The sequence below is a fragment of the Dama dama genome, chromosome 5 (assembly GCF_033118175.1).
Source record: "Dama dama isolate Ldn47 chromosome 5, ASM3311817v1, whole genome shotgun sequence".
Taxonomy (NCBI): Eukaryota; Metazoa; Chordata; class Mammalia; order Artiodactyla; family Cervidae; genus Dama; species Dama dama.
Genome location: NC_083685.1, coordinates 3,267,663 through 3,282,244, shown reverse-complemented (window position 1 = coordinate 3,282,244; position 14,582 = coordinate 3,267,663). Strand labels below are relative to the sequence as shown.

General features: G+C 45.0%; 1 protein-coding gene across 6 annotated transcripts in view; it reads right to left on the bottom strand.

Moving 5' to 3' along the window:
- The window catches only part of EIF4ENIF1 (eukaryotic translation initiation factor 4E nuclear import factor 1), a 38,797-nt gene extending 24,973 nt beyond the window's left edge, over nucleotides 1–13,824 (bottom strand). For 4 of the 6 annotated variants that reach the window (XM_061141500.1, XM_061141503.1, XM_061141504.1 and 1 more), the window contains exons 1-3: nucleotides 13,610–13,674; nucleotides 12,572–12,691; nucleotides 277–350 (exon numbers count right to left, since the gene is read on the bottom strand). In XM_061141500.1, coding sequence (XP_060997483.1) covers nucleotides 277–350; nucleotides 12,572–12,664 — 167 coding nt within the window. In that variant the 5' untranslated portion in view covers nucleotides 12,665–12,691; nucleotides 13,610–13,674. Of the gene's footprint in view, nucleotides 1–276; nucleotides 351–12,571; nucleotides 12,692–13,312; nucleotides 13,422–13,609; nucleotides 13,675–13,790 lie in introns of those variants that run through there. The other 2 variants (XM_061141501.1, XM_061141502.1) reach the window with 2 other exon arrangements.
- Nucleotides 13,825–14,582: the final 758 nt, after the last annotated feature.

Genomic DNA, 14,582 nt, shown 5'->3' with positions numbered 1-14,582 from the left:
TAGTGTTCGTTTCATCACCAGTTAGTTGAAAGGGAACTGGTTCAGTTGTCCCTGGAGTTCTCTGCAGCTTATATCTCTGAATTTTAGCTAATCAATAATGAAGGTGATGAAGACGACAGTGCAATGAGATGCCACTTCAAGCTTACTTGCAATGTATTCGTGTGGAAACCCAATGTCATCACCCCTGAAATCTCCCCACTTGTTAATTCTAGCATAATAATACAACTCTTAATTTACTAAGTTTAGTATAACAAGAAGCTGACCCCCCATAAATACCTGTCGTATTTCTCAGAGAGGCACGAAGGCCTCTGTTTGGAATGAGGGCGTTCTTTAATATCCAAGAGCTCCTCCTAGAAAGAGAAATCATATGGTGATTTTGAACAATATTTCTTAGGTCACATATTTTCAACTTACTTTTGTTATCAGTAACTGAGTGTCTACATTAAGCAGTTCACACAGTTCTTATTTATTTACACCCTGGCTTACTCCTGAAAGGACAAAGTCGGCTCAAGGTTCTCAACAGCCGCTCAGGCATAAGTGACAAACAATGTAAGTGATCAGTTTATTGCTAAAACACACTCTCTCATAAACTTCCATCCAATGATATACCCCACACACTGAACGCTGAGAAGGCGTGGCAGCTCAGGCTTATAGACAACGTTCCGCTAACTGACTCGTCTCAAACGCGTCAGAATCCAGCTTACAAGGGGACAGATTTTCTTTTCATTGAATAGTGAAATTGCAAGGGGAAAAAAAGCATCCCAAACACCCATATACCATTTAGTTGGTGTACGTGTCCTTAACATTCACAATCCCTCTCCTTAACTATTTTGATGCTCAAACTGAGAGCCTCTTCAAACTGGCTCCTGTATCCTTTGGGCACACCCCATCATTTGCAATTTTTATTTATTTAACCGTGATGCCTGCCATGCAGGATCTTAATTCCCCAACCAAGGATCAAACCTGCACCCCCGTAGTAGAAGCACAGAGTCTTAACCACTGGACTACCAGGCAAGTCCCCCATTATTTTTTAAAAAGCACATTTTTACTTTCTGCATGACATGTACCCATCCTGTCCTAGTCTTAAGAGTCAGCCATTTCTCTGAGAAATCCAAGTTCCTTTAAGTGAGAATGGTGTAAGAATTCGAGGTTTGGTAACTCGGTATCCTCATTTGCTTCCAGGTATGTTATATACCTCGAAAATGAGAAAAGAAGAGAAGCTAAAGGCAAAGGAGAAAAGGAAAGATATACCCATTTGAATGCAGACTTCCAAAGAATAGCAAGGAGAGATAAGAAAACCTTCCTCAGTGGTCAATGCAAAGAAATAAAGGAAAACAACAGAATGGGAAAAACTAGAGATCTCTTCAAGAAAATTAGATACACCAAGGGAACATTTCATGCAAAGATGGGCTCAATAAAGGACAGAAATGGTATAGACCTAACAGAAACAGAAGATATTAAGAAAAGGTGGCATGAATACACAGAATAACTATACAAAAAAGATCTTCATGACCCAGATAACCACGATGGTGTGATCCCTCAGCTAGAGCCAGACATCCTGGAGTCCAAAGTCAAGTGGGCCTTAGGAATTATCACTATGAACAAAGCTAGTGGAGGTGATGGAATTCCAGCTGAGTTATTTCAAGTCCTGAAAGATGATGCTGTTTAAGTGCTGCACTCAAATATGCCAGCAAATCTGGAAAACTCAGCAGTGGCCACAGGACTGGAAAAGATCAGTTTTCATTCTAATCCCAAAGAAAGGCAATGTCAAAGAATGTTCAAATTACTGCACAATTGCACTCATCTCACACGCTAACCAAGTAATGCTCAAAATTCTCCAAGCCAGGCTTCAACAGTACATGAACCGAGAACTTTCATATGTTCAAGCTGCATTTAGAAAAGGCAGAGGAATCAGAGATCAAATTGCCAACATCTGCTGGATCATAGAAAAAGCAAGAGAGTTCCAGAAAAACATCTACTTCTGCTTCACTGACTATGCCAAAGCCTTTGACTGTGTGGATCACAACAAAATTTGGAAAATTCTTAAAGAGATGGGAATACTAGACCACCTTACTTGCCTCCTGAGAAATCTGTATGCAGGTCAAGAAGCAACAGTTAGAACCGGACATGGAACAACAGACTGGTTCCAAATTGGAAAAGAAGTACGTCAAGGCTGTCTACTGTCACCCTGCTTATTTAACTTATATGCAGAGTACATCATGTGAAATGCCAGGCTGGATGAAGCACAAGCTGGAATCAAGATTGCTGGAAGAAATATCAATAACCTGAGATATGCAGATAACACCACTCTTATGGCAGAAAGTGAAAAGGAACTGAAGAGCTTCTTGATGAAGATGAAAGAACAGAGTGAAAAAGCTTGCTTAAAATTCAACATTCACTAAAGTAAAATTATGGCATCTGGTCCCATCACTTCATGGCAAATAGATGAGGAAACAATGGAAACAGTCACAGACTTTATTATCTTGGGCTTCAAAGTCACTGCAGATGGTGACTGCAGCCATGAAATTAAAAGACGCTTGCTCCTTGGAAGAAAAGCTATGATGAACCTAGACACCATATTAAAAAGCAGAGACATTACTTTGCCAACAAAGGTCCATCCAGTCAAAGCTATGGTTTTTCCAATAGTCATGTATGGATGTGAGAGCTGGACCATAAATAAAGCTGAGTGCCAACAAATTGATGCTTTTGCACTATGGTGTTGGAGAAGACTCTTGGGAGTCCCTTGGATGGCAAGAAGATCCAACCAGTCCATCCTAAAGCAAATCAGTCCTGAATATTCATTGGAAGGACTGATGTGGAAGCTGAAGCTCCAATACTTTGGCCACCTGATGCGAAGAACTAACTCACTGGAAAAGACCCTGATGCTGGGAAAGATTGAAGGCAGGAGGAGAAGGTGACGACAGAGGATGAGATGGTTGGATGGCATCACCGACTCTACTGACATGAGTTTGAGTAGGCTCCAGGAGTTGGTGATGGACAGGGAGGCCTGGCGTGCTGCGGTCCACAGGGTTGCAAAGAGTCAGACACGACTGAGAGACTGAACCGATGTCATACACACACACACACCTGCTCATATAGATGAATATACACAAAACCATTGCCTCCTTTTTATATAAACATTTTCACAGTAAACTAAAAATAGCAATTCCCAAATGTTCAGTACCAGTAAAATGCTACAACTGCTTTGCAAAAACGCACATACCACTGTGCCAGGGCTTCTCCAACACTGTAGTCACAGACCTCAGCACAGAACACTTGCTGCTTGTCTGATCACCGCTTCCCCTATCTTGGGGTGAATATGGAGGGACACAGTTACTCTCCAGTCTTTAGGAATCACTGCATAGAAGCATGCCATGAAATCAGCCAGTGTCATCAGACACCTGAGGCACCTAAATGTTTTCTCCATGATAGCAAAATGCCTGAGAATAAGACATTTTAGTTTTAATACCAGGATATCAATCAGGTGTCCACATTTATTTATGATTCACTTATGATTTGTGTCTTATTAACTGGGTAGAAATACCTAGAAAAATTGGGAATGTTGAGATAAACAGAATCCCAAATATAAGAAAATGTCTAGAGGCTACTAAAAATTCTGAAAAACACTGTCAAAGCGCTGACATACCACCTGCAAACTGTCAGTAGGGAGTGGAGGCCAGTGAAATCTGTGTGGTGAACAACGTCAGACAGGCAGGAGTGACACAGCTTGGTGGTGAGGGGTGGGGTGGATGGACCAACAGTAGTTACAAGGACAGAAGATATAACAACACAGAAATCCTAAGAACAGGAGGGCTTAAAAAACATTTCCCAGTAAAAACAGGAAGGACCGTGCAATATAGGAAATACTTATACATACACTGCAGGAAAAAACACTGCAGTCTTCTGCTATTTGAAGCAGCCCAAAGATGAGTACACACCCCTCACTTCACCATTCACAAATCCAATATTAAACTAAGAACCCCAGGATACTATTAAAACAAGGACAATATAACTTCATCCTTAAATAGGTATATTCTCAATATACAAAGTTTCTAAACAGTGTGGCTCTGAAATGTTTTAACTCCAAATGATAACAGGGAGCCCAAGTGATAGGTGTTCTCTATTATTACTATAGCTGTTGCTGAAATGAGATACCACTTCATGTCTACCAGGACTGCTGTTTAAAAAAAAAAGAAAAGAAAATAGTATTGACAAGGATGTAGAGAAACTGGAACCCTCTATCACTGCTGATGGGAATGAAAATTGTGCAGTTATTGTGGAAAATGGTGGCAGTTCCTCAGAAAGTTAAACACATGACCTAGCAATTCCCCTCCAAGTTACATACCAAAGAGAACTGAAAAATTATAAACCTATACAATGCAATAGTTAGCAATGCAACAGAGTAAGTCCTAATACAATATGAGCCTTGAAAACACTATGTTAAGTGAAAGAAGTCAGATACAAGAGGCCACATATTGTGTGATTCTGTCTATATGCAACTTTGAAAATGGGTATATCCATAGAATGAGAAAGTAGGTTAATGGTTGCCAGGGGCTGGGGGAAGGGAACTATGGGGGGTGACTGCTAGTGGGTAGTGTTTGTGGAGATGAAAACAGTCTCAAATTAGATAGTAGTGATGGCTGTACAACTTTTCGAATTTACTAAAAACCACTAAATGGTACATTTTATTTTTTTTTAATGTTTTATTTATTGGACACACCGCATGTGGGATCTTAGTTCCCCAACCAGGGATCAAACCCATGCTCCCTCCATTGGGAGCTCAGAGTCTTAACCACTGGACCACCAGGAAAGTCCCTAAATGGTACATTTTAAAAGAGGTGAATTTTATGTATGTGAATTCTATTTCAACAACAAAAAAATTTTAAACAAACTAAGAGGTTCAGTTACCAAAGGTTAGTGTTTTGTTTACTTTCTCCTTTTACAGATATATCACTTTAATTACAGATTAATAAACACCAACGACTCTCAGGTACAGAAAAGAGGCTCAGATTGGTAAAAATGTTTTACCTTTCTCTCCCATATTATTCCAGTTTTCTCTGTTAACTATATGCTTGGCATGTACTAGGTGTGACAGCTCAAGTGACCACAAACTTGACAGGCATGTAAGAGCACGAAGGGGAGTTACATGCACAAAGTTACGGGCACGAAGGTTGGTGCAAGTGGGCACCAACCATGCCAACAGCAACATCTGTGCCAGGGTATGCCTCTGACCAAATGCAATGGCCAAAACACAGCCCACCTGTCTACAGAGGATAAAGAGTCATTTACTTTATTAATAGGCCAAGAACTGGGAAAACAAAACAATTCTTGGATTGTAATAATTGCTGGAAATAACATCTTTCCATAACATCTTTAAACATCTAGGTCAAACTATACACTGTTCTTGAGAGTAGGGCTTCTAAAACCAGTTTCACAGCATCAAGGAAACTGCATATGAACACATTTGTGCAATTTCTGCAATAAGGGTTCATCTCCAATGGTGATCCAAAGACCTCTACTGGACCCTAAGAGGTTAAGAAGTAGTACTTTAAACCAATCATGTTTCTCAAAATGTGGCCCAACGTCCATCCCAACATTTGGAGAAAAATGAGATCCTCTTCATGGGTTTTAGAGAGTTAAACCTGTTACCTTCAGCAATGTCTCAGGTTGCTTAAGATGGTTTCCCAGCCTGAGAGGATCCTCCACATAAGTAGGGAGGAGAGAAGCCATTAGCTAGGTCGATACAAAGTCTGCTCTTTCATAACTGTCCACAGAACACTTCCTGTGTGCCGGGCTTAGTGGCAAGTACAGGCAGATGACTGCTGTCCCTGGCCCCACTGCTCTCCAGTCTCTCAAGAGACATCTTGAACTTGCCATCATAGGAGTTCTTAACAGCAATTATTCATGGAAAGGAATCTCTTTGGGATACTTTTCAAAGAAAACCTTCAAGTTTGGCGAAAAACAGAATACTTCAGAGTGCTCATTTTGAACTGAGTATGTTCCTTCCCTATGAGTACTTCAGGAGGGAACCAGAGATTACCCTTTTGTAGAGTTCTGACAACCTACAGAAACTTGCATCATGGACAGATTTACTGAAACTATCATCTGGTCAAGAGAAGAGTTATTATCTGAGACCTTACTTTTTTGCATAAGTGGCTAAAACCTGATTGGGCAAGAATAAGCTGCTAATTCCCTAAGAGTCCCACACCCATAGAAGCGTAAACATATTTTCTTAGGTTTAGCAGCCTTCCTTAAAGAAAGTGTATCAAGCTTTCCCAAACAATCTGGGAACTACTAACATGGACACCCACTTTCAGCGATCAGAATTAAAGTAGAAAGCAAATGATGTAAGTCCAAAGCAATAGTTGAACCCTTATACAGTTTCTGCAGAAATCCTATGCATTCTGTTGACAATGTGATATAGAATTTCACACAAGTCACTTAGAGAGATGTTCTTTACTTCTGTGAGCTGAGTTTAATTCATGAGTAAGATGTCCATTTTTGGCGGGTGTGTGTGTGTGTGTGTGTGTGCACGCTGTGCCCTGTGGCATCAGGCATCCTAGTTTCCCAACCAGGGATCATATCATATCATATCCATGCCCCCGGTCATCATATCCGTGCCCCCGGTATTGGGATGAGGGGTTTTAACCACTGGACTGCCAGGGAAGTCCCCAAAGCCCAATTTTTTATGATTACCTTGGATATTTCTATTTCACTGTTAGTTGTCCAAGCACCCTGGAAGTGATCCAGTACCTCACCTGTGTGCCTGCTCTTCCTGAAGAGGGCAGATGTCCCTGGAACAGTATTTGGGCTGGGTCCCCCTTTGACCTCCTCTCCTGGTCCCCACCCTCCACACGCCCACTAACTTTGGGCTTGGCCCATGAGGCTCTCAGATGGTTCCTGACTGACCTGATATCTCAATCTATGAGTCACATGACTTTTCTGAAAGGCTTAGAAAGCTTTTAAAAATAGCAATGGGGTAATGGCATCCATAGATGACAGCCAGGCAATGGTAAATGACCGACACAGGGTGCGTGGGATTCACTTCCCCATCCCCCACTCATGAAGTTTGCTGAAGGGGCACCGTTCAGAGCAGTTCTTACAAGCAGGTCAGGGTTCAGACTAGATTCTGTAGGGTCCTGCAGGACGCAGCACCTGGATTCAGCCCAAGCCTCTAATGGTGGCTGATCTGATGCACACACTTTCTTCTATTGAAAGAATTCGTGTGAAGATAAGAAAATGGAAATAGGGACAAAAAGAAAAAGGAGAGCCTGCTTTTTCTGTTGATCTGGCCAACACAATAAAAATAAACCTTGGCTTTTAAACGTGTTTATACAGCTGATAAAAGCAAGTAAGCAGGTAAATAAGTACAGAAAGAAACAAAAATCATTTTTAGAGTAGAAGCACTATATCTGCAATACTGCTTTATGGTTTCATATTAAAATGGAGGTGGTTACTGTGACATATACAAAGTAAGCCTGTTGATCTAAAGTCGGTATCTGAAGAAGCTACATCTTTCAGTACTTCCCCCTACCCTTATTATGTCATAAGCTGTTTCTAACACTTATTGTGTGTCAGGCACTTTTCTAAGCACTTTACATCCATTTTCTCATTTATCCTCCACAAAAATCCTATGGGGTAGACACTATTCTATCTGCATTTCACAGAGGACAAGGATGGGAGGCAGGGCGCTAGGAACGTGACTGAAGGCAACACAGGTTAGGCAAGTGGGGATCCCACACCAGGCAGTGGGTCTCGGCGGCTCCTCATCCTCCCACTGCTTCTCCTGGAGGGTGGAGGAGGGGACCCGGCCCCTCCAGCAGCTCTGTCGCTCAGGGCTGGGGTGGTCTCTGTCCACTGAGGCCACGAGGAGCCCTGGAAACACTGCCCCCTCCCTGGGCAGGGCTCCCCAAGGCCAGCTCCTCTCGGAGCACCTTTCCTGAACCACAGGCCCTGCCCACAAACGTCTGTCCCAAGCTCCCACTGTGAAGTGACTGGCTCCTTATCTAGCTAGAAGTTCCCACCATGAGCAAGGAGAGGATGCCCAAGGGGGCAGGGGACCCTGAATCCCACCTTCTTCAGATGATTCAGAACTGGAACAGGTAGGAAAGAGCACTAGCAAGACAGAATCTGCGGTGCTATCAGTCAGCCCCCTCTAGGAACTTCCAGTTAGGTTTTCTGGACAGCAGAAACTTCAACATGGTATTGTATTTTTCATACCGTAATTCTGCCTTCCCCAATATAAACAAGCACCCCTATTTCTATACTAGCTTAAAAGTTTGTAGCTTAGTGCCTCACTGAAATGCCACCTATTAACTCAATTCATGAGGCACTCATGAAGTTACCGAACGAGATCTTGATATAGCAAAAACTTGACTATCTGACTACTGATTTCAACCTAGACTTTAAATCAAAGGGTATTCTCAAAGGCTTGACTTCAGGGCTCACAACTGATTCTAAGAAGGCCAGAATGATTACTCAAAGCAGTCCACTTAGTTGCTTGTCTGTTTTCTTAATGATTTTCCCTGGCAGTCAGCACTTTCATTGCTGGGGCCCACCCAGGTTCAATCCCTGGTTGGGAAACTAATATCCTGCAAGCCGTGCAGCGTGGCAAAACAAACACACACAGAAACAAACAGAACAAAACGTAAAGCAAAGACATCAACATGGCTGTACCACTGTAACCAACTGCCCATCAGCCACAAATCAGGGTGGTTTCCTTTAAAGACCCTTACACTGACTAAATGGTGCCAATTTATACCTAGTCAAGGCAATGAAGAGCACACAGGTAACTCAGATAATCCAACACTTATTTTTCAGGTGGGTAGATTTAACATGCATGCTTAACATTGGTCAGTATCAAGGTGAATATTCTAAATGTCCTCTGCTTTTATTCCCTGTCCAACTGGCAGGTGACAGCATTCATTAAGGAGTCTGTAGCAAGCTACAAGAGCAAAACAGGAAAATTACCAAGCAGGTAATACTCTGTGATCTAAGAGAATCAGTTTTCTTACCTGAAGGAAACAAAAACAACCAAGGATCTGAACAGTGAGATAGTCCCAAGCATTTCTATTTTGCATTTCAGGCAAAAGATGCTATCACTAATTGAAGAGCAGGTACTGCATCTCAAGAACTGGTAAAAGAGGACATCTGAAGAAGGCAAGAAGCAATTCAATGAGTCCCCAACTTTTTCCACTTGTAAGCCTCACTACCTCCTGTTTTCTAAACTAATGGTTCTCAAACCTGAATCTGAATTCTCTGAATTGCTTGTTATTCAGCCAGAGATGGCTGGCCCTACCCCTAGAGTTTGATTCAATGCCTGTGAGATGGGGCCCGAGATTTTCTATTTCTAACAGTTTACCAGATGATACTCAACCATGGCTTCCCTGGTGGCTCAGATGGTAGAGAATCTGCCTACAATGCAGGAGACCTAGGTTCAGTCCCTGGATTGGGAAGATTCCCTGGAGAAGGAAATGGCTACCCACTCCATTATTCTTGCCTGGAGAATTCCATAGAGGAGCCTGGCAGGCTAAATTCCATGGGGTGGCAGAGAGTCAGACATGACTGAGCAGCTAACACTTTTACTTTTCACTAAATGATATTTCAAGCAACACACTTTGAGAACCACTGTCTAAACCATTTTTAATCCATGACTTTTGATGTGGGATCCTACTCTATAACTTCCCAAAGTCCTTAAACATAATGCACTCACTCAAAAAAAAAAAAAAAAGCACCATTCAAATACTACCAAATCATAGCTTCTGATCTCAGAAAAATGCCAATGTGGCAAAATGGACCCGAGTAGGTTTACACATTAAGGGCTCAAAACCCTCAAAATAGCAAGTGATATAATAAGTCTACTTATAACCATCCAAATTAATAATCACTGAGGCTTAGGAGGAGGCCTGACTCCCAGTGTGACTCTTACATGAGTTCCTGAGACATTCATGGAAGCACAACATACACCAACTGAACCCTGAGGAGTAACTATGCACCTGAGCTCCTTGACAACATCAACACCATATTTCAAGTTCCCCATGGAAGACGAAAGCCTTGTTATTCAAAGCATGGTCAGTGGACCAGCAGAATGAGCCCCACCTGAGAGCTGGTTAAAAAGTCTCATTGAAAGAGTTGGTTAAAGAGAGGCAGAAACATCACTAAATGTTTTATTTACTCCAACAGTTTGGTCCCAATAAGTAGATAGGGAGGAGGATGGCTTAAACATCATTCCAGGAGTAGAATCAACAGACCATTTACTATAGTCCTAAGAACACAGAACTGTTTTAAACTTCCTTCAAAAGGAAAAAGGCTTAGTTTGCTTCAAATCCCACATAAAATTACCAGAGTATTGAGAAATGTATATGAAAGCACTAACCTAATACCCCAACACTACCCAATCGTGACCCTAAAACTGTGTGTGTCTGTGCTCAGTCCTGTCCAACTCTTTGCAGCCCCATGGACCACAAAGCCTGCCAGGCTCCTCTGCCCATAGAATTTTCCAGGCAAGAATACTGGAGTGAGGTGCCATTTCCTACTCCAGGGATCGAACACTTGTCTCCCGTGTCTTCTGCAGTGGCAGACAAATACTTTACCACCAGCGCCACCTGGAAGCCCCTATAATTGTCATTAACTAAAAACTCTTCAACAAGGTGGAAAGTACAACTATTTCTAACTAGACTGGGTAGAGACCATTGAATCTAAACTTAACTGTCATTAACCGAAAAAATTTCTTGAAGGCACATTTACCTAACTGAGGCAGAATTCTGAGGCTAGATTGTCAAATACAGGCAATACTGAGCTTCTCAATCTTCACTGTAGACATACATAAGTTCTACACTAAGAGAAATTAATAGTCTCTTAATATTATTATAATTAATAATATCTTCCTAAAAATGACTTATTCATAAAGGCGGATATACATTAAAAAGTGAAATATACATCTTACCCTCTAATCAGGGTGTGAAAGTGATTCAACAGCCTCTATGCCTGGACTGTACAACATCATGTACCAGTCAGAACTTTTACTCAAAAAGTACTGGGAGACCTGAATTCACATGAATTTATGAAAGCATTTTCCTTTCTTTTAATAAGCCTTTCTCCGTTCAGATTTCACTTGTCAACATTTTAGGTAATGAATTTAAGTTGTGAAATACTACTCAAGCACTCTCAGGTTTGAGACAAACTACATTTGGGAAGACCAAACCTGAATGAAGAACTGCTTTCTATCGCTGCATATTCTGTTATGCCAAAACAGATTGGGTTAAGATAGAAATTGACCAAAAACCTTTTACAAGTGGAAACACTCTTGTCCTCAAAAAATTTTTTATGCTAAAAATGAATATTACGAACTCCAATAATATTGGGTATTTTATCAAGTAATTAAAGTACCCAATGTTATTGGAGTAATATTTATTTTTAGTAAGAATCAAAATTAGCTAGTTAAAAGTAGCAGCAGCATCAGTACACACACAGCTAGTTAAAAGCAGTGGCATCAGTGCACAGACAAGTCCCGAGTTTAAAACACTAACCAGTCAGCATCCTGGGAAGCCTGGGACAACCACCACATTAGAGTCCTTGATTGGGCTCATACAAGGGAAGTAACAGATACAAGGCCCAACTGGGGCATAACCCTTCCCACCAACAGTCCCAAGCACATTTTATGTACTACAGCCCAACAGATTTCAGGGAACTAGGAAGGAATTCAATGCTCTCGTCAACTGCTTCAGAAATGGTCAGTAGCCCATAAGACAGTGAAGCAATAGCTTCAATAAACACATGACCTTGAGGTGATTCCTCCCCCAACCCCATGAAAAGCAGGTATCTAAAGGAGTTGAAATCACCACAAGTCTTCAGCTAAGGGAAATATGATTAAAGTCTTACTTTCTTGAGTCCATATCCATTTTATAACAGCACATAAAAAGAATTTAAAAGTCTGGTTAGGCAAGCACACCAAAGAGTACTCCTGTGAGTTCACCTCTCAAGGAAACATCAGCACAGAGGACACAGATTTCTGCAAGGCATCCCAGAGCTGGAATCCTTCCTCTGCGGGCTCTAAGTCAGCAGTAACACGCCAGTGACACAGCCGTTATACCAAGTGTGCGCCAACACATTTGCTGCTGTTGTTTGATTGCTAAGTCCTGTCCGACTCTTCTCTGCGACCCCATGGACTGTAGTCAGCCAGGCTCCTCTGTCCATGGGATTATCCAGGCAGGAGTACTGGAGTGGGCTGCCATTTCCTTCTCCAGGGGATCTTTCCGACTCAGGGATCAAAACCCGGTCTCCTGCATCGGCAGGCAGATTCTGTACCACTGAGTCACCAGGGAAGTGCCAACATATTCCAATCCACAGATTCACACAGGGAGGATCTGAGCCTTCAGTGGAAGCCTACTTAGGGGCAAATTTTAAAGTATGGGTGTTTCAAAGCAATGTTTTCCTAACTTTAGTTAATCTTTAGTCCACACAGTCAGTCAGAATGAGCTGCCCCTTTAAACAGCACTAATGAAGTTTCTGCACATTGTTGCTAATCTCCGCACCTATAAAGAAACACTATTTCATTAATAACAAAGCCTACTTTTGTATAGCGATGGGGGGATCTGGAAGCCGGTTGCTTCTTGAGGTCGAGAAAAGCATCTCCATTTTCTGTTTCACCCACACTTCTATCCATGGCTCCTTGGTTGACAGTTTTTTGCACCTGGAAAAAATCAGCACAAAACTGTCACCTAGAACCATAAATTTTCAAAAGTCCTCACAGTTTAAGAAACTGAAATGATCTCGGACTCCCTTTAAAAAGCCCTTTCTATAAACCAGGACCCACTGGAAACAAAGCCACGGGTACTTGGATATCTCTTACAAGAGCTCTAACCATCAACAGGGTAAGGAAAGCAGAAGTGGAACGTGCCCAGATCAGGGGACAGCCTCTAAGCAGCTTTAATATAAAAAGAAACCAAGGCTGGTCGCTGCCACCCGCGAGGGCCGTCCGGCGGTAGTAGGGAAGTTTCCCGAAGTGGGGGCAGGTAGGAGACGGGCTGGGATCGGGGAAGTCGGGCAGTGGTAAAGTGCCTGTCACTTGCCAATGGACGGCGCCAGCTGCCCCTTGTTACCGGAGGCAGGGGACTGGGGACGGGGCCACAGCTCCCCTCGCCCGGCCCGCCGCACCTGTGGACATGTCAGGGGCGCCCGTGCCAAGGAAGGGGCGAGCGCCGGCTTCAGATCCGAAACTCGGCTTCCCCGGGCCGCGACCCCAACCCCCGGCCTCTCGCGCAGGCCCTGGCCCAGCAGCCGCCTTCGGAGGAAGGGCGGGGACGGTACTCACTGAGGGGAGGCGGGCCAGAGGGAGCGGGAGGGCCGAATCCCCCAGCCCCGGCGCTTCGAGCTGGAGCCGGCGCAGGCCCGCCGCTGTCCACCCCGGCCCGGCGGCTCGGGCCCCGCCAGCCCGCCCGCAGCCCGCCAGCCGCCCCGCTGGCCTCTGGTCCCTGCCCGCCCCCCGCGCGCGCCCCGGCGCTCGCGCTCACGCACGCGACCCCGGGGCGCAGCGCGCCCGCGCCCCTTCTCTCCCTGCGGGCCTAGGCGCGCGGAGCTCCGGACCCCGCCAGTGCCGCCCGGCCCTTACTGGTTGCCTCGGCCGCCGCTCCCCTCCCCGCCGCCCGCGCCGGCCCGAGAGCTGCCCCGCGCGGCCTTCGCTCTCGCCCCCCCACCAGCCCGGGCTGTCTCCCTTCAGCCGCCGTAACCGCGGCCCAGCCCTCCGCCCCTCCTCCCCGGCCCCCTCCCCCTTAATAACTCCCTCCACGCACCCGGGCCCCAGCACCGCCTTCGCCGCCGCGCGCCCGGATGTGAGGTGTCCACGACGGTGCCGGCCGGAAAAGGGAAACATCGCGGCGCGCTCCCAGGGCGCCGGCCCCTGCGTGCGCCCGGCGGCGGGGAGGCGGAGGCCGGGAGGCGATGGCGGCGGCGGGTGGAGACCGGGCCGGGGGCCTGGAGAGCGCTCCCGGATGCGCGCAGGCAGTCGTCGCGGGCAGCCCCGGGGAGGACGCCGCGTTCCCACGCGCGCTTCGGGGCGGGGCAGACGGGGAGGACGGGACGGGCGGAGCTTGGAGCCCACCATCACCGCCCGGCGGCTGTCGGAGGAAGGCAACCGGGGCCGGGAAGTGGGTCAGGGGGTCGCAACCTCGGAAGGCGGCGGCTGGTGCGTTTGCACTATCCGCGTCGGTGGAGAACTCTGGGGCTTCGGCAGCGGGATTCTGTGTTAGGCGAACCTGGGGGCTTGGAGCCTTCCGGAGTGTGTTCGAACCTCGGCTTTTTTTTTTTTTTTTAAACTGGTGGTGTGATCTTGGGCAAAACTCTTGAGTTCCGCTCTTCTTACTGAAATGATCTATGTGTATGAGGAATAAGCGAGATTACGGGTTGCTGTGTTAACAAGCAAAACTGCCACGGTTGCTTCTTAATGAGCTACGGGCGACTGACATTCATTGAAATGTTCTTTCCCGCCCCGTAACCTGAATCTTTCCTTAGCCTGCACAGAAAGGGGAAGTGCAAGTACTTTTGGCTGAAAATGAGACTGTAGATGTCAAGCGCTTAGTACGTAA